At 50.4% G+C, this 22,660-nt stretch overlaps 2 protein-coding genes across 2 annotated transcripts; both read right to left on the bottom strand.

The window, feature by feature from the left end:
* Positions 1 to 1,428: 1,428 nt before the first annotated feature.
* On the bottom strand, positions 1,429 to 1,989 carry LOC117008693 (keratin-associated protein 9-1-like). The gene has a single exon (XM_033082690.1). The coding sequence runs from the start codon at positions 1,987 to 1,989 to the stop codon at positions 1,429 to 1,431; it is 561 nt and encodes a 186-aa protein (XP_032938581.1).
* Positions 1,990 to 7,533: 5,544 nt separating this feature from the next.
* Positions 7,534 to 10,709, bottom strand: LOC117008641 (keratin-associated protein 10-4-like). Its single transcript, XM_033082614.1, has 4 exons — positions 9,975 to 10,709; positions 9,280 to 9,383; positions 7,793 to 9,030; positions 7,534 to 7,667 (listed from the first exon to the last, which is right to left on the bottom strand). The coding sequence occupies exons 1-4, from the start codon at positions 10,707 to 10,709 to the stop codon at positions 7,534 to 7,536; spliced, it is 2,211 nt and encodes a 736-aa protein (XP_032938505.1).
* Between the last annotated feature and the right edge of the window lie 11,951 nt (positions 10,710 to 22,660).

Raw genomic sequence — 22,660 nt, 5'->3', positions numbered from 1 at the left:
TCCATGTCCCCAAAATGGCACCTCCAAGGACGAGGCTGGACCCAAAAGTCCATGGAGGAATTTGAGGTGCTAATTCCACCTTTCCCCATCCATTCTTTTTTGGGGTTTTTATTTTTGGCAGGGGGGGTTGGGATTTTTTTGTTGTTTTTTGTTTGTTTGTTTTTTGGTGGTTTTTTTGGTGGGTTTTTTTGGGTTTTGGTTTGGTTTGGTTTTGGTTTTTCATTTGGTTTTGGTTTTGTATTTTGGGGCGTTTTTTAGAGGTTTTTTGGGTGGTTTTTCCGGGGTTTTTTACCTCCCATGTCTGAGGGTGTCACCTTTTTGTTGTCACCTTTTTGTTGTCACCTTTTTGGTGTCACCTTTTTTGGTGTCACCTCCTGGTGTCAACAGCAAGGGCCACCGACAGGAACCTGCTCCTCACCTCCCCACCTGCACATTAAAAAGGTGATTTGGAAACGGTGTTGGCACACCCCTGAATAAAAATATCTCTCTTTTCTTCTCCAGATTAGATATTCCCCACCCTTCCCATAATGAGGGGGTAGGTGGGGAGCGATTTCAGCATTCCCAGACGTGGAAATGGCGTGGCCAGCACGGAGCCGGAGGTGAAGAAAGCCACAGGCACAACCCAGGACACAGTGGGAGGTTTAGCTCTGAAATTTTGGGTTTTTTTGGGTTTGACTCCCTCCAGACAACGAGGTCGCCTTCGGCTTCAACTTATCCAGAATAAAAGTGTGTTTATATTTATTTAAAATCCAAAATTTATTTAAAAGCGTTCAGTTCCTTCTTTATGAATTTAAGGCTTTCTCCCACTTAAATTTACCATTTGACTGTTTCTAAGATTTGCCTCCGAAATCCCAAGCTGTGAAGACCAAAAGTCTGCCTGAAAATCAAATTTCTATCAATAATTTCAATCATCTCCCGGAAAATAATTGGCCAGATGATTTCCTTGTAGGATCAGAAGGAATTTCTCCCTATTAGACCTTTTTTTACTTCAGGAACAAAACCCTCCCCAACCCATTTTGAAATTGGAAATCAAGGCAGATATTTTGGGGTCTGAGGACGCAGAAATGGGGAGAAGAAAGACAAAAGACATTTGGTGCCATCGATGGTCATTTTTTTAATGCTGCACAGAGGATTTACAAGACTGAAATGAGACGAGAGGAGAAGGGGAAAAAAGCATCGACATCCTCCACCACCGGCTGCTGACGGCACTTCCCGAGATTCCTAACGCTAAAATATCGGGAATTTCTCAAGGAAAACCGCTTGGCAGGGGCAGAAGGAAAAACACAGGGAACACTCAGACAGGAAACATTTCCCAAGATAATAAAATATGGGAACAGAGCAGGAAAGGCCTCGTTGGGTCGCCAATGGGTCTGCGCCGTGTTTTCCATCCAGGAACCGCGTGGTTCCGACTCCTCTGCGGTTTTGGGATCAGCAGGGCCGCGAGCAGGGCTCCAGGCACACGGTCTCGCACTTCTCCACGCACTTGGTGCTGCAAACATCGGTCTGGCACTGCTCCACGCACTTGGTGACACAGGGCTCAGCGCACTGGGCGGGGCACTGGGCGGGGCACACGTCCACACACTGGGGGACGCAGCTGGTGGCACACTGGGTGGCACAGGGGGTGGCACAGACGTCCACGCACTGGGGGACGCAGCTGGTGGCGCACTGGGTGGCACAGGGGGCGGCACAGACGTCCACGCACTGCGGGGCGCAGCTGGTGGCGCACTGGGTGGTGCAAACGTCAGCGCACTGCGGGACGCAAACGTCGGCGCACTGCGGGACGCAAACGTCGGCGCACTGGGTGGGACAAACGTCCACGCACTGGGGGACGCAGCTGGTGGCGCACTGGGTGGCACAGGGCTCCACGCACTGGGTGGCACAGCTGGTGGCGCAGGGGGCCTGGCAGACCTCGACGCATTGGGTGGAGCATTTCTGCAGGAAGGAAGGTGGCAGGCAGGGCTGCTTGCGCTGCTCGTAGTAGTAGGACATCGTGGAGAGGTGAAGGGGTGGTGGGAAAAAGCTGGGAAAAAGCTGGGAAAGAGAAAAAAAAAGTTAGGATATCAGGCCATGCGTATCGAGGCGCGATTTGCAGTGTGAGGTCTCGATGGGTTTTTGTCCAGCTGAGGAAAGGAGTGTCAGGAAAAGCTGCCTGAGTTCAGGATTCCTGGGTTCTGGATTGGGAATGGGCCCTGCTGGGATCAAGTCTGGGGTAATCTCAGGGTGTTTATGGAATTCCCTTCCTTCCTTGGGAACCTCAAGCCAGAAATCCCAAATTTTACTGGATTGTCCGGAGCCCAACTTGGTAGAAGCCATGACACAAAAATACTTCAGTCCCTCCTGCTCTCAGTTCTACCATCAGGGCTTATCTCTTCCTTATCAGATCCTCACACCCACCTGGGCACGTCCCCACGCTGGGAATTCCCAACCACAGAGCCCAGAGGCCAATCCCGCCATTATCCCATGGAATTATGGGGCGGTTTGGCTTGGGAGGGATCTCAAAGAACATCTCGTTCCAACCCAGACCAAGCTGCTGCAAGACCTGTCCAGCCTGGCCTTGGACACTTCCAGGGATGGGGAATCCATGGAATAACCCAGTGCCTCCCTGCCCTCATTTCTTCCCAATATCCAATCTAAATCTTAGTGTAAATCCATTCCCCCTTTTCCTGTCCCTGCAGTTCCTGAGGAAAAACCCTCTCCAGCTGCCCTGGAGTTCCTGCAGATCCTGGAAAAGACTCTGAGGTCTCCACGGCTCAGCATGCCCAGCTCCCCCACCCTGATGATCCTCCAGATCCTGGGATATCACTGGAATTTTTTGGGGGGACATTCCATGAAGGAAGGGCTGGCCCAGAGGCTGCAGCTCCCATTTCCAACTCATTTCCTCCTCTTGGCTTCTCCCAGAGCTCTCCCCCGGCTTTGCCTGCAGGAATCCTGCAGCTCCCTCCTTCGGGTTAAAACCTCTTCCCACCCATCCCGTTTGAAGTCCCAGGAGCTGCTCCACAGCATCCATTAATTTATTTAATTCCCAGCCTTAACGAGGCAGGAACAAATTAACCAGGAGAGAACAGGAGGGACCAGCCACATCTTTTTTGGAGGAGGTGACTTCCCCAATCTCCTCCAGGCAGAACAAACCCTAAATAAAATCCCCAACTCCACGACAAATCCCAGATGAGAAGCAGAAGAGCGAAGCTCTCCCGGGACCAGGAATGAACTCTCATTTTCCACGAGACATCCTGATAAAAACTCCCTGATAAAGCCCAGCAGGACTTACCGGGTCACCGGTTCTGGCGAGCGACGGAGAAGCCAAAGGAACTTGGGGGAGCTTCTGAATCCAAAGCTTTTATATGGCCGGAGTGGCGTCAGCTCCGGAAACGCGGGAGCCCAGGGGGATGGACAGCTGACCACAAACTGCCCCGGCAGGCTCCACCTCCACATGCTTTGCATGTTTGCTTGCATCCTAATTTTTGGTGGAAGCCCTCTTCCAGGAAAGCAGGTGATGCTGAGCCAGCCCCGCTCCGGTCATGCGGTTCCCAACGGGAATGGCGGGGTCATTAAAAAGAAAAAAAAAATAAATTAACAAACCAGCGGGTGTTGAATTAATTGGTTTTCAGAAAGGGGTTTAATGTGCTGGGACGTTTCCTTATTTCCATAAATGTTGGGTTTTGATACTTGGGGTTTTTCCAACTTGAGATGGGTGTTATTAGGGAAGATGGATAATTAATTGGATTTGCTATGAGAAATACCCCGTCCTAATTCTCATGGGAAGGCACAGCCAATCCTCCAGCGCTCCCACAAAACCTTGGGGTCCCTTTTTTCCCTAAAATTTAAATTATTTCATTCATCCAATGGACTCTCCATGGATTAGCACCATCCATGCTTGGAAATTCCAATGGGAACACAACTCCAACTCCTTTGAGGAATTGTTCAAGGCAGAATAATCCTCATTTTAAAGATGTTTTTTCCCACCCAGAAAAGGTTCTGATTTAATTGACATTTAGGTCCAGGATACAATTTTTATTAAAAGTTTTGCCGATTATGGAAAATCTCAATCATGGAGGTGGGACCATCACAAAAATGGAATACAGGAAATAAATAAGAATCAAATGATGAAATAAATAAGAATCAAATGATGAAATAAATAAGAATCAAATGATGAAATAAATAAGGGAAAAAAAATAGAAAAACCCCAAACCAACCAACCCAGCACGACCAGCACGTCCTGGAGAATTCCAAGCGTCAACACTGGGAATTCCACCCGGAGCTGACGGATCTCCACGTGGGTTTTTTTTTTTTGCCACCTCACGGGTGGCTCAGCTTTTCCACACACTCAGCTCCTCACGTGCAGCTTCTCCTCCATCTCCGGAGGTTCTGCTGCCCTGGAGGCTTTTCCAGGGATAAATTTGGATTCCTGGAGCGTGGTTTGCTCATTTTTTTGCCGTGGGAGGAGAGGCTGCACCCAGCAGAGCTCAGGTTTGGGAACTGAGTTTTAAATGAGGTGAATCCCTCCTGATTTTCTCATGTGGAAATTTTCCAACTCTTATCTTGCTGAGGAACATCCCAAATTCCGGTTGGAACAGCTCCTCAGGCTCTGGGTTCACCTCAAAACCATCTCTAGGACCGGTCCTGCACCTCCCTTTCTACCCCGAGTTCTTTCACGCCCTGTGGTTGAGGCTGATTAGCACAAAATTGGGGCCTTCCAAAAGTGGATTATTTCGGGAGACGTAAACGGATCCGCAATCCCGACATGTGGGAACGTCACGGGGTGGGGTCGTTATCCCTAATTGGCACTTCTCTGGGAATCTCCACCGCGTTCATGGGCGATTGGAGTTGTCGGAGCCATCACGTTGGTGTCGGTGAGTCAGGACCCTGCAGCCACGTCCTTCGGTGGCTCTGGTGGCTCCTCGGGCGTTCCGGAGGGAATTCCGTGAGGGAATTCCGCCAGGGCAGGGCTCCCAGCTCTGAATCTCCGGTCTCATCTTGTGCTGAAGGAAGATTTCCCCGTATTCCAAAATCCCTGAGGTTGGGAAAGATCTCCCAGGGCATTGAGTCCCAGCTGTGCCTGATCCCCAGAATTCCAGGAATTCCCTCCAGGGATGGGGATCCAACCCTCCCTGAGCCCCTTGAATGCTTCCCAACCCTTTTTCCATGGAAAAATAATCCCAAATTTCCCACCCTGGCACAGTTCGAGGCCATTCCCTCTTGTCCTGTCCCATTCCCTGGGATCAGATCCCAAATTCCCCCTGGAAAATTCCGAAATCCCCCCTGGATCCCCCTTTTCTCCAGGCTGAGCCCCCCCAGGATTTTCCATTCCCTTTTCCAGGTGCTCCAGCCCCGTTCCCATCCCTGACTCCAGCCCTTCCATGTCCCTTTTCCGTGATTTTCCAGAACTGGGCAATCCAACTCCGTGTAGGATTGCCATTTTCCCGAGCAAGAAAAGGAATTTTTTTTCCATTTTATTTCCCTGAATTCTCACAAAAATCAGGGATTCTCCCATTTTCCAACCTGAACCCTCCACACTTGGTCCCAATTAAACCTCCAGGGCTTTCATCAGACCCAACTTTCCCCTCTCCTCATTCCCACAAGGTTCCGGGGAAGGTGGGAGGGTCTGAGCCGGCTCCAGGTGGAATCCTGGAATTTTTGGGATGCCAGGAGGGTGAGAGAAGAGGACACCAAGCCTCACATGGACGTGAGTGGCTCCTTCAGGCCATGCCCGAGGGACAATTTGGGACAATTTGGATCCAACTGTGACATCCTCGTTCCCGGAGGAGCCCAAATCCCAAATTCCGACCTCTTTTCCTGTTTACTCCGGAAGGTGAGCGCTCAGGGAAGAATGACAATTAGCACCTGAGTAATTAAATCTGGGAAGGAGGAACTGGCTGTGGTTACGAGAAAAAAAAGAAAAAAAAATAATTCCTCACCTCTTTTATCTCTTTGTCTTCTTTGCTTTTAACTTCTCAATGTTTCGCAGGAAAGAAACTCTGGATTTCTGCCAGATTTTTCTTTTTATTTAGTGGATAAAATTATTTCTGAAATTTTCGAGCTCGGAGAACTTCACCTGACAGAGGAACCAGAGGGATTCTACAACATTTTCTTGCAGTGAGCAGCGATTTTTAATTTCACAGGTGTGGAATAAACATCCAGGTGGTCACGCAGGAAGAATTCCTGTTTGTTTTGTTTTGTTTTTTCCTGTAATTTTTTCCTGCTCTGTGCTGCTCCAAGATGATTTAAATCTGAATTTTATTGACACGTGAAGGATTAAAAGGAAACAATTATTCCAAAAACCAATTTTTTTCCCCCTGACATTTTATTTCCCAGAAAACCGAGGGATTTGGGAGCGGGAGCAAAGGAAATCTTTGCTTGCAGGGAATTTGAAGGAATTTTAGAGGAGTTTTGGAGGAGCTCTGAGGTTGTCACCAAGCCCGGGCCTTGGGGCATCTTTGGAGGAGCCGGTGGCTTCTCCCAGACGGTCCCACCCCGTCTGCCGCCACCCCCGCTCCTCCCGCCCGCATTCCAACCGGGATTTGCTCCGCCAAACCCTCCCCAGGCCCGACTCAACCTCGGGAGTGTCCCGGGACGGGCCCGAGTCCCCGTTTGGGGATTTGGGATCAAGGAGGGAGCGATGAGGGGGATGGACGAGCGATTGGAAAATTAAATTTATTATTGGGGTGTCCAGGTGTTTTTGAAGTGGGAATGAGCTGGGATTTCAGACATTTGTATAGGATTCCAGATGTTTATCTGGGATTCCAGATGTTTATATGGGATTCCAGATGTTTATCTGGGATTTCAGACATTTATTTAAGATTTCTGAGGTTTATCTGGGATATCAGACATCTATATGGGATTTCAGACATTTATTTGGGATTTCAGATGGTTGTCTGGGATTTCAGGCTTTTATGTGGGATGTTAGATATTTATCTGGGACTTCAGACATTTTTCTGGGATTTCAGGTGTTCTTCTGGGATTTCAGATGTTTGTCTGGGGTGTTAGATATTTATCTGGGATTTCAGACATTTCTCTGGGACATCACACATTTATCTGTGACTTCAGGCCAGTGTCAGGATTGAAGGAAACCCTGGAGATGTGCCAGGGGGTGGGAATTGGGATGGATTTCAGGAAAATTCCTACCCACCAGAAGGTGGGAGCGCTGACCCCATGGAATGGTCGCCATCCCAGAGCTCTGGGACAACACTCCCAAGGACATGGCAGGATTTCGAGATGGATTTGATGACCCCCGTGTGTCCCTTCCATCTCAGGGACATCCCACAATCCCAGTGAGACTTTCCCAAGCTTTTTTTTTTTTTTTTTTAAATGGGAATTTTGAACAAAATTAATGGGATAAAGGGTGGGAAGCAAAGGAGAGGCGCGAGGCCGGTGCCGAGATCGTTTCTTTTATTGCTTCAGATACAGAAAGAAAAAAAATCAGGGGAATTCCCCCAGCTCGACGGGGAACTGCGGAATTCTTTCTCCCAGGGAACCACCCCAGGGGCACAAAATCTCTCTGTTACATCCCGCGAGGAAAGGCGCTTTTCTTGAGGTTCAGGACAGCAGGAAGGAGGCAGAACGCGAGGGAGGAAGCGAGGATTTGCTCTTCCCCTCGGAGATCCCGCGGAATCTCAGCGGAATTTCGGGCTGCAGGACACGGAGCAGCGCTGGCCGCACACGGGGCAGGTCTGGGTGACGCAGGTGGTGGCACAGGACTCAGCGCACCTGGTGACGACCTGGACACCGCCGCGGGTGGTGCAGCAGGGAGGGGGACAGCTGGGGACACAGGGGCTGCAGGTGGGCGCTCCCTGGCAGCAGGGGTCTTGGCAGGTGGTGACACATTTGGTGACGTCCTGGCAGCAGGGGTCTTGGCAGGTGGTGACACATTTGGTGACATCCTGGCAGCAGGGGTCTTGGCAGGTGGTGACACATTTGGTGACATCCTGGCAGCAGGGATCCGCACATCTGGTGGCACATGTGGTGACACAGCATGGATCTTGGCAGGTGGTGACGCACTTGGTGACCTCCTTGCAGCAAGGGTCAACACATCTGGTGACGCAGCACGGATCTTGGCACGTGGTGACGCATTTGGTGACGTCCTGGCAGCAGGGGTCTTGGCAGGTGGTGACACATTTGGTGACGTCCTGGCAGCAGGGATCGACACATCTGGTGGTGCACTTGGTCACTCTGCCACAGCAGGGATCGACACACCGGGTGGCACATCTGGTCACGCCCTGGCAACATGGATCGACACATCTGGTGGCACATCTGGTGGCACAACATGGGTCTTGACACGTGGTGATGCATTTGGTGACGTCCTGGCAACAAGGATCGACACATCTGGTGGCACACTTGGTGACATCCTGGCAGCACGGATCTTGGCACGTGGTGACGCATTTGGTGACGTCCTGGCAACATGGATCAACACATCTGGTGACACAACAGGGGTCTTGGCACGTGGTGACGCATTTGGTGACCTCCTTGCAGCAAGGATCGACACATCTGGTGGTGCACTTGGTCACTCTGCCAGAGCAGGGATCCACACACCTGGTGGCACATCTGGTGACACAGCATGGGTCCTGGCACGTGGTGACACATTTGGTGACCTCCTGACAACAGGGATCAACACACGTGGTAACACATTTGGTGACATCCTGGCAGCAGGGATCCACACATCTGGTGACACATTTGGTGACGTCTTGGCAACATGGATCAACACGTGTGGTGACACATTTGGTGACATCTTGGCAGCAGGGATCTGCACATCTGGTGGTGACACATTTGGTGACATCTTGGCAACATGGATCCACACATCTGGTGACACATTTGGTCACGTCTTGGCAACATGGATCAACACATCTGGTTCTGCACTTGGTGACCTCCTTGCAACATGGATCCACACACTTGGTGACACACCCGGTGACATCCTGGCAACACGGATCAACACATCTGGTTCTGCACTTGGTGACCTCCTGGCAGCAGGGATCCACACACCTGGTGACACATTTGGTGACCTCCTGACAACACGGGTCCACACACCTGGGATCACACCTGGCCACGCAGCACGGATCTTGGCACTTGGGCCCCTTCTTGTAACACGGATCCACACATCTGGAGCTGCACTTGTTCCCCTTCTTGGAGCAGGGATCTGCACATCTGGTGCTGGCCTTGTTCCCTTTCCTGCACCACGGGATCACCCAGGGGGTGCTCCACTTGGTCACCTTCTTGCAGCAGGGCTCATAACACGGCGTGAGCCTGGCGGCTTTCTTGCCACACGGGTCCACACACGTGGTGACATACTTGGTGACATCCTGGCAACACGGATCCACACACGTGGTGACACACTTGGTGACATCCTGGCAGCACGGATCCACACATGTGGTGGTGACACACTTGGTGACATCCTGGCAGCACGGGTCCACACACGTGGTGCACGTGGTCACCTCCTTGCAGCAGGGATCTTGGCACGTTGTGGTGACACATTTGGTGACCTCCTGGCAGCAAGGATCCTGGCACGTGGTGACACACTTGGTGACTTCCTTGCAGCAGGGGTCCTGGCAAGTTGTGACACATTTGGTGACCTCCCGACAACACGGATCCTGGCACGTGGTGACACATGTGGTCACTTCCTTACAACAGGGATCTTGACACGTCGTTGTGCACTTGGTGACCTCCTTGCAACACGGATCCTGGCACGTGGTGACACACTTGGTGACTTCCTTGCAACATGGATCTTGACACGTGGTGGTGACACATTTGGTGACCTCCTGGCAGCACGGGTCCGCACATGTCCTGGTGCACTTGGTGACCTCTTTGCAACATGGATCTTGGCACGTTGTGGTAACACACGTGGTCACTTCCTTACAACATGGATCTTGGCACGTCGTGGTGACACATTTGGTCACCTCTTTGCAACAGGGATCCTGGCACGTGGTGACACATTTGGTCACCTCTTTGCAACAGGGATCCTGGCACGTGGTAACACATTTAGTGACCTCCCGGCAACACGGATCCTGGCACGTCGTGGTGCACTTGGTGACCTCCTTGCAGCACGGATCCTGGCACGTGGTGACACATGTGGTCACTTCTTTACAACAGGGATCCTGACACGTGGTTGTGCACTTGGTGACCTCCTTGCAGCACGGATCCTGGCACGTGGTGACACATGTGGTGACCTCCTTGCAACACGGATCTTGGCACGTCGTGGTGACACACTTGGTCACTTCTTTACAACAGGGATCCTGGCACGTGGTTGTGCACTTGGTGACCTCCTGGCAGCACGGATCCTGGCACGTCGTGGTGCACTTGGTGACCTCCTGGCAGCACGGATCCTGACACGTGGTGACACACTTGGTGACCTCCTGGCAGCACGGATCCTGACACGTGGCTGTGGAGCACTTGGCCACCTCCTGCCCGCACTCCCGGCGCGTGGTGCTGCACTCGGTGACGCGGCAGCAGCAACAGGGGTTCCCACATGTCGTGGTCGCCCCCTGGCAGCACTGGGGGACACCCGTGGTGGCCACCAGCCCGCAGGAGCCCTGGCCCAGGCCCAGCCCGCCCAGGCTGACGTAGGTGGTGGTGCCGGGGTAGCAGCAGGGGGTCCCGCGTTGGGAGAAGCCCTGGAAGGTTCCGCAGGGATCCAGGCTGGGTCTCACTGGGAAGCTCCGCACCAGCACAGCTGGAGGGGGGATGCAGATCTGGCTCAGCGGGCAGCCGGTCGAGCGACGCATTTTTGGGGGGGAAAAGCGGGGAGGCTGCAAGCGGGAAAGGGATAAAATCATAAAAAGTGTGAAAAAAACCCAAAAAACAACATTCCAGGTTGTTCTGTACATGGAATTAAATAATATTTTTCCCTACAGAACTGGGAAAACAGCCAGGAAGTGACTCCACATCAAACCATTTCACACAAATTTGTAGCTGTTTTGCAACCAGCTTCCTCTCAAAACAGGAAGCAGGAATTATTTGGGCTCCTTTAGGTTTTCTGGAAGTTCTAAAGCCTCCACCTCCCCTTGGCTCGGGATGAATCTTTACCATTCCTTGCCTAAATTCACCCAAAAAGGCCTCGGATCACTCCAGAGGACACCAGGGGCGGTTCCATGCTGGAAAACCACTCCAAGGGAAGGTTCTGCTTTTCCTACAAAATCTGCCTGGCTCTTCCCACTCCGATTTGATTTTTCCTTCTGGGCACGGCCTTCCCTGGCAGCCTGAGAGGCTCCACTCCTTATCACCCCTCCCACTTCTCCCCTTTGAAGTCCCAGCCTGGCCTTTTGATCTCTCCCAACGCCAGCAATTCCCCGGGTGCAACGGCAGCAAAGCCGGCGAGGAGAGAATTTCGTCCTCCTCCATGGAGGAAGAGCAAAACCCACAGCAAATAAAACCCCGGAGAAGACGGAATTAAAATCTGAGGGAATCCCAACCCCAATATCCCCAAGCAGAAACACTTTAAAGTCTTTTAATTTGCTTCTGCACTGTTCCAAAATGAAAAAAAACCAAACCCAACCACGAGGTGACTTCCCAGGAAAGCGAGCTGGACTTACCCGATTCTCCACCAGCGAGCACCAAATGAAACCAAAAATGGCTTGAGGAGCAGGACAATAGGAATCCTTTTATAGGATTTTGGTGTCCGTGGCTCCGGAAGTGAGACACCTCAGGGGTATGGAAATCAAATATTTAATAATCCAGACCTGCTCCGCTCCAATCCTTCAATTACTTCGCTCGACGTTATAATTTTTAATGTCGCCGAGGTGGGACACGAGACTCTTATGACTGCGAGGAATTCCCTGTCCACGTATTTCCTACGGGCTGGGAAATGCGGAGCGGGTGAGACAGCCTGGAAACAATCCCCCCCTCGGGATTAAACTGGGGAAAAAAAATGTTTTGGTGCGTTTCCTTGCAGAGCTGAGGGTGGGATGGGACGCTGAAGGGGTTTTTGCCTCGATGGGAACGGCCTCTCCATGAATATTTTGGAGGTCTCAGGGTCATCCCCAAGTCCTTTCCAGGGTGGGCAAATCCTTCCAAATCCTTCTCCCAATCCACTTTTTCCTCAAGGTCCTTGGAATATCTGGGCAGCCTGAGCTGAGGGAACCAAATCAGATGCAGCTCCAGATGTTCAGGAATTCCTCGGACACCTCCAGGGATGGGGATCCAACCCTGCCTGAGCTCCTTCCAAGGCCTTTTCCCTTTTCCAGGAGGGATTTTCCCAAATTTCTCACCCTGGAGCAGCTCGAGGCCATTCCCTCTTGTCCTGTCCCTAGATCAGATCCCAAATATCCCCTGGAAAATCCCAAAATTCCTCCTGGATCCCTCTTTTACTCCAGGTTGAGCCCCCTCAGATCCCTCAGGATTTTCCAGACCCTTCCCCAGCCCTGTTCCCATCCCTGGCCCCACTCCAGCTCCTCCATTCCCTCTTTCCATGATTGTCCAGAACTGGACACTGGACACTGGACATTCCCCTCCTTGCCCTGGTCCCACTGCTCATTTTGTCCACAACTCTTTGATTTTCTTTTGGATCCAAATTCGATTTGTTTGATTTGTTGGGGTTTTGGCCGTTTGCCTCCAGGGAAATCTTCACATCTCGAGGATCTCCGGGAACTTCCAGGACATGTCCCGTGTGTCCCAGCTCCACCAGGTGACACCCAGGGCGCTGAGGGATGAACTCCTCGGTCTCGGTGGCCTTTGGGCTGGTTTTTTGTGCCCGTTTCTGCTGCCAGGAGGTCACACCCAGTTTGAGGAGGTGACAAACTCCACGCGGCTGTCACAGCTCGGAGCCCGGCGGAAAAATCATCCCAGCCTGGAAAAGAGGGAAGAGAAACCCAACCAGTTCCCCCAGAGACATCAAAGGTTCTGGAATTCCTCCAGCTGTGTGGAATTCTGGTGATTTTGGCTCCTCTCCCTCCAAATTTGGGTACCCAATGTGATGTTTTTTGGTTATTCCTGGAAATAAATAAATAAATTTGGGATTTGTGACCCCATGGATTGGGTCTTTGCTGCTGACCCCAGGAAAAATTTCCTCCTTTTTTTTTGCACCCCATAAAAGAGATTTTCTTTCTCAAATCTGTTCTCAACCAACCAATTCCAATGATTTACCAACAAATTTTTTTTTTTTTAGGGGGGAAAGGGAACAGATTTGATTCACGTTTTTGGGTTTAGGAATTTCCAAGCTGGGTGGAATTCAGGTGGTTTTGGGTAAAATGAAGGGAGAAGGGTGGTGGTCACTCCTCCGGTCACCTGCCTGCTCCTCACTGGTCCCTCGTGAGGACAACGCCACCGTCACGCCGACGGGGACGGGATTTGAGTCAGAATTTCAGGAGCGGACGGAAAACGTCACAAGGCAAGCGGTGAGCGAAGAGTTTCCAAGAGCTCCGTGGAAAAACAGGGCAGAAAAAAAGGCCAGAGGTGGCTAAAAATAAAAGAATCCCCAAATCCCACATCCCATCCTGTCCCTAATGGAGCTCACGAGGCGTCGGGCTGGAGGACGTCGGAGCATCCCAAAAAAACCGGCCCCGTCACCGGGAATCCACTCATTTCCCAAATTCCTGCTTGGCGTCTGCGTGAATTCCCCAGCTCCAGGTCCGGCTCCAGCCACGGAAATTTTCCATTAAAAATAATTAGGCAAATCATCCCTGGCGGGGCAGAGGCGGAGCGAGGCCCTGGGGAGCTCCGGGAACATCCCGGGATCGCAGCAGGAACATCCCGGGATAACGCGGCCGCGTCTGCCCTGCCGATCCCGAGCCGGGTGAGTCTCCTCGGGATCCTGCAGATCCCGTTTTCTGGGATAGATTCCTGGGAAAGATGGAAAAAAGGGATTTATGGGGTTCATTTTCCTAGGGGGGTAAAGGTTTCAAAGGGTAAAAATCTTCCCTCACGCTGGCTTGGCTGTAATTCCGGAATTCTCATGGATGTTCTGGAAAATTCTGGTTGTTCCAGCACTGGGTTTAGTGGGATTAAAACCTGACCTGCCAGGAAATTCAGGATCCATTCCAAACAGCTGGAGAAGGAAAAAACAGCTGGAAAAGGGCAAAAAACAGCTGGAAGAGGAAAAAAAAAACTGGAAAAGGGAAAAAAAACCTGGAAAAGGAGAAAAAAACCTGGAAAAGGAGAAAACAACCAGAGAAGGGAAGGAAGCTGCTTGAAATTTATAAACATGAAAATGTGAATTAAATTTGTTGCTATCCCCCCCAAAAAAAGCTGGAAAATCATTGGAATTGTTTGGCCAGGAGCAGATTTTAATGAGAGAAGCTGAGTTTGGGAGTTTGAGGATAAAAGGGGGGAAAATGAGGAATTTTTCTGCGGGGTTTTTTGAGGGATCGGGTGTGAAATTGTTCTTTTTCCTCCCAGCTCTCCATCACAGGGAGATGAATTCCCAGTGCCCGCCCTGTTCCTGCCTGGGAGAGACTGCCCAGAGCAATCCCTGCGCCGTGGTGGCCCCGGAGCAGAATTCCCAGGTGGATTCCTGCCTGTCCCAGGATGTTTGTCCCTCCTGTGACCCCACTCAGGTCCCCCTCGGGGACTCCGGGCCCTGTGCGGATCCCGTGAAAATCCCGAGCTCGGGAGAGGAGCCTGTCACCTTCGAGACCCCTGGGATGTGCGTGATGAAATTCCCACTCCAGAAATCCATCCTGACTGTGGAGTTGTGTCCCGCCGACTCCTTCCCGATTCCCCAGGAGGAGCTTTGTGCCGCCAAAACCACCGGGACCTCCCTGGAAAACCTGGAAAAGCTCTCCCAGGAGCTCCCAGCCGTGGAGCCCTGCACGCTGGAGGTGGTGGAGTTGGACACGATCCTGGGGGATCCCTGCACGTCCCAAAGTGGGATTTCCATGGATCCATGTGCGTCCCAAACTGGGATTTCAATGGATCCCTGCTCATCCCAAAGTGGGATTTCCATGGATCCATGCGCGTCCCAAACTGGGATTTCCATAGATCCATGTACATCCCAAATTGGGATTTCCACAGATCCCTGTGCATCCCAAAGCGAGATTCCCTGCGCGTCCCAATCCCAGGGATTTGGGGACGCTGGAGATTCCAAGGACAGCAAATCCCAAACGTCCGCACGGAGCCCTTTCCGCCTCAACACCTGCACCTCCAACATCGTGGAGCGCTGCCTCTCCCGCTGCCAGAGCTGGTTCCGGGGCAAGAAATAGGATTGGGATCAGTGGGATGGAGGACGGGAATCCCTGCCCGGCTCGGGTGAGTCTGAGCTTCCCACAAGTTCCAAAAAGAGAGGAAATTGCTTCACCTGATATTAAAAAAAAAAAAAAAAAAAAAGCTGCTTTTCAATCATCTCTTAATTGCTGTCTCATTTTTGATTGCCCAACCAGAAGTGCAATAAATAATGGGAATGTGATCCAAGTGGGAATTGCAGCCGGGGTCCTGTTTCGTCACCCGGCGCCTTTTTGCTCCCCGCAGATGAATGAGGAGGTTCAGAATCCGCCTTAATTCATTTATGGTTTTGTCTCTGTGTTTTTAATCCCCTTTCTTAAAGGTTTTTCCCATTAAAATTACGGGAATGTGGAAAAAAGCAAATTTTCCTCGGAAATAAAACTCGAGGAGCTCCTTCCCCACGGATGAGAATTTTTTTTTTAGGGAATTCTGGGCTGGGTCTGAGTTTGGGGATCACCAAGGGGCTGGGGTTGCTCCTGTTTTTTCTTTTTTTTTTTTTGGGAATGCAGCCTGGAATCCACATTTTATTGGGATGAATCCCCAACCCCAGAGGTTCTTCCAGTTAAACCAGTAGCTCCCAGTTTGCCCAAGGCTCAGAACCCCTCAGGACCCCCAGGGGAGGTGGATTTTAGTTTGGGAGCTCCAAAATCCAGAATAAACGGAGAAGAAATTCTTGGGAATGTTTGGGAAGTGCCAGAGCCTGTCCCAGCTCCCTTCCCAGTGTCACCAGCCAGAAATGTCACTGGAAAACCGGGCAGGCCACTGGGAGAACTGGTTGGGCTTGGATTCCTCCGGCCCTGGTGGCCAGCAGGGGCGAGCTGCTCCCTCCTCCCTGCCCCAGCAGCTTCATCCCGATTTTCATGGAATTCGCAGAGATTCCGCCTTTTCCTGAACCTCTGTGGTAAATCTGCTTCCAAATAAAAATTAAAAATAAATAAAAATCAGGATTTAAAAGCAGGAGCATGGTGTCCTTATTTTTTGGGAAATCTGGGCTAAAGATGGAAAGAATTCCACCTGTGGAATTGGATGAAAATGTCCTGAGGAATGGGATTAAAACATCTGAAAATGGGATTGAAATGTCCCAAGGAATTGGAGTAAAACATCCCAAAAAATGGGATTAAAACATCCCAAGGAATTGGATTAAAACACCCTAAAAATGGGATTAAAACATCCCAAGAAATTGGAGTAAAACATCCCAAGGAATGGGAAAATGAGCAAAAAGCAGTACAGAAAAAAATAAGAAAAAAAGGAATGGGAAAACCCAAGATATTTATGAGGCACTGAGAGGGTTTAATTAGCTCCTCCTTAATTATCATTAATGATCTTAGGGTTTATTAAAAAGGTCTCAAGGCAAGGAAAGGATCCGGGATCTGAATTGTGGAATTATTCGAATTCCAAATATCCAAATTCCACATCCGAGGGATCCCAGCCCCGCTCCTGGAGCCGCTTGGTGGCACTGTGGGAGCGGATTTCGCTGCTCAGTGCCGGATCCAGGAGAATTCCAGGTCGGGAAAGAGCTCCAGGATCACCGAGCTCGATTCCCTCTTGTATATCCAAAGGAATCTCCAGGAATTCCTCGGACACCTCCAAGGACGGGGATCCAAATCTCTCAGAGCCTTTTCCCTTTTCCAGGAGGGATTTTTCCCAAATTTCCCAACCCTGGCACAGTTCAAGGCCGTTCCCTGCTGTCCTGTGCGACTCCCTGGGATCAGATCCCAAATCCCCTCCAGAAAATCCCAAAATTCCCCCTGGATCCCCCTTTTCTCCAGCCTGAGCCCCTCAGGATTCTCCATCCCCTTTTCCAGCTGCTCCAGCCCCGTTCCTATCCCAGGATTTTCCAGCCCCGCCTCCAGGATCCACAGAATCCCAAAATTCCTGAGGTTTGGGTAAGAATTCCAAGCTCAATTCCAAGCTCATCAATTCCCACTTGGCCATGCCCAGAATTCCAGGAATTCCCTCCAGGGACGGGGATCCAACCCTCCCTGAGCCCCTTGAACGTTTCCCAACCCTTTTTCCATGGAAAAATCATCCCAAAAATCCAACCCTGGCACAACTCCAGGCCGTTCCCTCTTGTCCTGTCCCATTCCCTGGGATCAGACCCCAAATCCCCTCTGGATAATCCCAAATTCCCCCTGGATCCCCCTTTTCTGAGCCCCCCAGGATTTTCCATTCCCTTTTCCAGCTTCTCCAGCCCCGTTTCATCCCTGGCCCCGCTCCAGCCCCCCCTGGACCGGGTCCAATTCCCATCCCAACATCCTCATTCCTCTCCTTTTGTTTCCCCTCCCTCCCCACCCCTCTCACCAAACCCGTTCTCAGCCCCGGGCGCGGCTCCGGCATCGCCTCAACCCCGATCCCGGCGCGGTAAAAATAACCAAAATCACCAAATCGACCAAAATAACCTTTCCTGCCCAATTCCTGCCCAATTCCTGCCCAATTTCTGCCCAATTCCTGCCCAATTCCTGCCCAGCTCCTGCCCAATTCCTGCCCAATTCCTGCCCAATTCCCGCCCAATTCCTACCCAGTTCCTGCCCAGTTCCTGCCCAATTCCTGCCCAATACCTGCCCAGTTCCTGCCCAGTTCCTGCCCAGTTCCTGCCCAATTCCTGCCCAATTCCTGTCCAATTCCTGCCCAATTCCTGCCCAATTCCTGCCCAATTCCTGTCCAATTCCTACCCAGTTCCTGCCCAATTCCTACCCAATTCCTGCCCAATTCCTACCCAATTCCTGCCCAATTCCTGCCCAATTCCTGCCCAGTTCCTGCCCAATTCCTACCCAATTCCTGCTCAATTCCTGGGATTAAAACACCTCAAGAAATTGGATTAAAACATCCCAAGGAATAGGAAAATGAGCAAAAGGGAGCGCAGAAAAAATGCAAAAAAAGGGAGCAGGAAAATCCAAGATATTTGTGAGGCACGGAGAGGGTTTAATTAACTCCTCCTTAATTATCATTAATGATCTTAGGGTTTATTAAAAAGGTCTCAAAGCAAGACACCTGGAGGTGTCCATGGGCTGTGAAGGACCAGGAATTAATCCCAGAGAAAATCCTCATTTAGGAGAAAATGCAAATAAAGAGGAATTAGGTGGGGGGCATTCCCTGGAATTCCCAGGCTGGAATCCTGATCGTAGAAAAGATGGATTCCTTGGTGGGTTTGGATTTCCTGGAAATTCCCAAACCAGAACTCATCCCCGCTCGGCAATCCTGTCCCTTTGGGGGTATTTTGGAACCCCGAATCCCTTTGGGGGAATTTTGGAACCCTGAATCCCTTTGGGATGCCGGCAGAGCTCCGGGGGCGGTTCCTGGTTTGGGATTTCTGATTCAGAGTCGAGGCACTTGTGGGGTTTTTGGGGTGACGTCCGAGGTGGCAGCGAGGGCTCCGTGTGTCACCGACCTCAGCCGAGCCCTGGGGACCGCGGTGGGGACAGGTGACAGGTGGGGACAAACAGGACGAGCGGGGTGAGGATCCCGGGGCCGGAATGAGCCTCATCCCACTGGAAAAGTGTCCCAGGACACCCTGAAACGAGGTGGGACAACTTCCACCATCCCAGATGGATCCATCCCGGCCTTGGACATTCCCAGGGATGGGGAGTCCATGGAATCTCCCGGGTCAGGGAAGGATTTATCCCAAAAATCCTGTCCAAACCAGCCCATGGAATTCTGGAATGGTTTGGGATGGAAAGGAACCGTAAATCCCATCCAGTTCCATGCGCAGGGACATTCCCCTATCCCAAGGGGATCCAACCTGGCCTTGGACATTCCCAGGGATTGGGAATCCATGGAATCCCCTGGGTCAGGGGAGGATTCATCCCAAAAATCTCGTCCAAACCAGCATGGGGGAATCCCAGAATGGTTTGGGTTGGAAGGACCTTAAAGATCCTGGAAGATCCAAGGGATCTTCCCACTGTGCCAGGGGGATCCAGCCTGGCCTGGGACACTTCCAGAGGTGGGAAATCCATGGAATTCCCTCCCAGGGAACAATTCCTGCCCAAAATCCCACCCAAATTCTCTTTCTGTGCCCCTGACCCCATTCCCTGCATCCTGTCCCTGCAATTCCTGAGGAAAAGTCCCTGGAGCCCGTGCAGATGTGCCTGGAGCCTCAGGAAAAGCATTTTTTGGAGAAATTCCAGCAGGAAAAGGGGTTTGGTGTTACCAGGATGTGCCTGGATCCTCAGGAAAATTTTATTTTGGGAAAATCCAGCAGGAAAAGGGGTGTGGCATCACCAGGACGTGCCTGGATTTTCAGGAAAAAAAATGTTGGGGAAAATCCAGCAGGAAAAGGGGTTTGGTGCTGTCAGGATATGCCTGGATCTTCAGGAAAATAATTTTGGGGAAAATCCAGCAGGAAAAGGGGATTTGGGACTACCAGGATGTGCTTGGATTCTCAGGAAAATAATTATTGGAAAAACCAGCAAGAAAAGGGGATTTGGGGCCACCAGGATGTGCTTGGATTTTCAGGAAAAAAAATTCTTGGGGAACATCCAGCAGGAAAAGGGGAGTTTGGTGCTGCCAAGGTGGCCCAGACAGTTAGAGACCACCAAACCCACCCCCAATTTGCATAATCACCCCCAAAATCCACCCCAAAATTACAGCGTCCCAAGGGTGTCATTAGGGCCCAGGCGGGGCCTAATTTGCACCGGGGTAATTTAATCCAGGGAGGAGGGAAAGAAAAAAAAAACCAAAACAAAAAAAAGCCCAAAAATGAACGTTGGGGACAATCCCAGGGCTGAGTGTCCCCGAGGTGTCACCAGCGTTAATTAATTTTAATTAATTGGGCTCCTACACCCACGGGCGAGGCTGAGGGACAAATTCCTGCTCTGTGATGTCCCCGTCACCTCGTCCCCTCTCCCAACCCCAAATCCAGGCTCTGGAATTTTCCTGATTTCCTCCAAGAGCTGGGAGAGCTCCTGGGGAATAAAGGAGTAGTTAATTAATTTGCTGTAGTTAATTTAATATCGAAGACGAAATTAAAAAATGGGGTTGTGAGGTAATTACAGCCTGAAGAAATTCGGAGTTAATCGACCTCTCAGCAGAGGTTTGTGTTTTGATTTTTAATTAAAATCGAGCGAAGTGGAAATTAAAATAGTTTTAATTTAAATTAACGTTAGACGTTATAGTGTGATTTTTCTCAGTTGATTCAATTTTCCTCATTCTAAAATTCATTTAAAAATTCGTGGAATCGTTAAAAAATGGTTGTGGTTGGTTTATTTATTTTTTTTTATATTGGATACTATGGCCACATGCTTATTGATAGGAAAGAAAAAGAAAAAGAAGAAGAAAAAGAAAAAGAAGAAGAAGAAGAAAAAGAAAAAGAAAAAGAAAAAGAAAAAGAAAAAGAAAAAAAGAAAAAGAAAAAGAAAAAGAAAAAGAAAAAGAAAAAGGAAAAGGAAAAGGAAAAGAAAAAGAAAAAGAAAAAGAAAAAGAAAAAGAAAAAGAAAAAGAAAAAGAAAAAGAAAAAGAAAAAGAAAAAGAAAAAGAAAAAGAAAAACTCTACAAGGGTGCCCCAAATCAAGAGAATTTGGGGATCTCACGCAGATTTTAGGGTTGAAATCTTCTTCCCTTCACCTGATCCAAAGTTCAATTTTGTTTTTTTCAGACCTGAAATTCCAAGGGAAATGCACAAAAAATTGACAAAAATCCCCTCTAGAATTGTGGAATTCTGTGGATCATAAAGATTTTGATTGCCTCTGATCTGCTCATCCTGAGTTCTGCTGCCATCAGCACTTAAAATTTTATTTAATTTAATTAATTTATTTTAATGAATCCAATTAATTTAATTGATTTAATTAATTTAATCTAAATATTAATTCCTATTTCCTTGTGGTTTCGCATGCATTAAAGACACAAGTTCCCACCCACAACACAAATATTTACATTAAAATCCACCCTCCTCCTTTGAGCTCTGGAGCCCTTCCAGATTTTTCCCCCAAAAATCCGAAACGCGACCATAAAAGGATTTTACAGCCCGGATTTTCCAGGATTAGGCGGAACCGGCCTGAAGAGCCGCTGCTATTTCGGGGTGAAAATGATAGGGAAGGGTTGATAAAGCCAAATAACCCGTTTGGGACTGGGCTTGGCCCAGGATGAATCAGGACAACGTCCACAGAGGGTGGCTCCTCTCCAACCCCAACGGGGACCCTATAAAAGGCGCCCGGTCCTCCCCTCACTCCGCACGGCTTCCCAGGAATCCCACTCGAACCCGCCGGACACTTGGGTGAGTGGCTCCCCCCTTTTTTTGGGAATATTCCCTTGGTTGGGAATGCTGGGATTCATGGTGGATGGGAGAGTTGTTCCCAGTGGGGTTTTCTTTGGGAATATCAGAATTTTTTTTAATATTCCCTTTGTTGGGAATATTTGGGCTCCTCTGAGATTCATGGTGGATGGGAAAAAGGTCAAGGAGTATCCTCAGGGTCTGGAGGGAGAGGTCCTCACTTCCCCAAAAAATTTGGATCCCTTCCCCGAATCCTGGATGGAAAAAAGGTCAAGGAACATCCTCAGGGTCCTGAGGGAGGGGTCCTCACTTCCCAAAAAATTTGGATCCTTTCCCCAAATCCTGGATGGCAAAATCAGGGAGAATCCGTGAAATCGTGAGGGAAGGCTCCTCAGTTCTCTCCCCCCAAAAAAATCTGGTCTCTAAACAAAGGTCCCCAAATCCTGTGTGGCAAAAATCTGGGAGATGGGGTTTTTTGGGGAAAATATAAAATTTTTTTTGAATATTCCCTTTGTGGGGAATATTGGGATTCATGGTGGATGGGAGAGTCGCTCCCAGTGGGGGTTTTTTTAGGAATATCAAATTTTTTGGGAATATTGTCCCAACTGGAATGGTTGGGTTGGATTGTGCCTGAGGGAAGGGAATATGGGAGAAGTTTGGGGTCTTCCCTTGGATGTGGGGTCAGCTCCCAGCTGGAACCCGTTGGAGAAACTCCAATTTTCCCTTTTCCATGGAAATTCTGACATTTCCATGGGGCAGGGAGTGCTCGTGTGCCCGGGCACGTTCCGGAGGCGGGAATCGGGCACGGGATCAGATCGGGCACGGGGATCCCACAAAGGGAGGAAGGAGGGGAGGAGGAGGAAGCCTCGAAGGTTTCCAGGCGCAGCTTTTGAGGTCTCTGCCCCAGATCTTGTCTTGGGTTGGGTTAAAGCTCCTCTCAGCGGGATCCTGGAAACATCCGGAGCTCCTGGAATGAGGCCATGGAGCCGCTCCAAGGGCTTCACCTGGAGAGGAGAAGCTCCATGGAGAGCTGAGAGACCTCCCTGGACAGCAGAGGGGTTGGGAGACCTTTAGAGTCCATTCCAAGGAAATATTCCATGGGATTTGGTGGCACCTCCCTCCCCGCCATCCGTCACCGCATCCCCGTCACCGTTCCCGCTCCTGCGTCACCCAACCGCGTCAGCGGCCACTCCCCATCCCACTAAAACCCTGGAATGTGTTCCCAGTGGGGAATTCTCCTCCTTCTTCCCAAGGGAATCTCCTTCCCAACCCATCCCATCCCTCGATTTGCCGCTGTCCCTTCCAGGCTCGCTCGGA

Source organism: Catharus ustulatus, chromosome 30 (genome assembly GCF_009819885.2).
Source record: "Catharus ustulatus isolate bCatUst1 chromosome 30, bCatUst1.pri.v2, whole genome shotgun sequence".
NCBI lineage: Eukaryota > Metazoa > Chordata > Aves > Passeriformes > Turdidae > Catharus > Catharus ustulatus.
The sequence above is the reverse complement of the archived record's forward strand: the minus strand, read 5'-3'. Positions and strand labels throughout refer to the sequence as shown.

Bases quoted from the DNA above. Each gene is read 5' to 3' on its own strand.
- LOC117008693 (XM_033082690.1), bottom strand. From the start codon at position 1,989: ATGTCCTACTACTACGAGCAGCGCAAGCAGCCCTGCCTGCCACCTTCC.
- LOC117008641 (XM_033082614.1), bottom strand. From the start codon at position 10,709: ATGCGTCGCTCGACCGGCTGCCCGCTGAGCCAGATCTGCATCCCCCCT. The intron at 9,384-9,974 runs GTCACTAAATGT...CCGTGCTGCCAG, and splicing joins AGGATCCGTGTTGCCGGGAG to GATGTCACCAAGTGTGTCAC. The intron at 9,031-9,279 runs GTATGTCACCAC...CTGCGTGGCCAG, and splicing joins TGTTGCCAGGATGTCACCAA to GTGTGATCCCAGGTGTGTGG.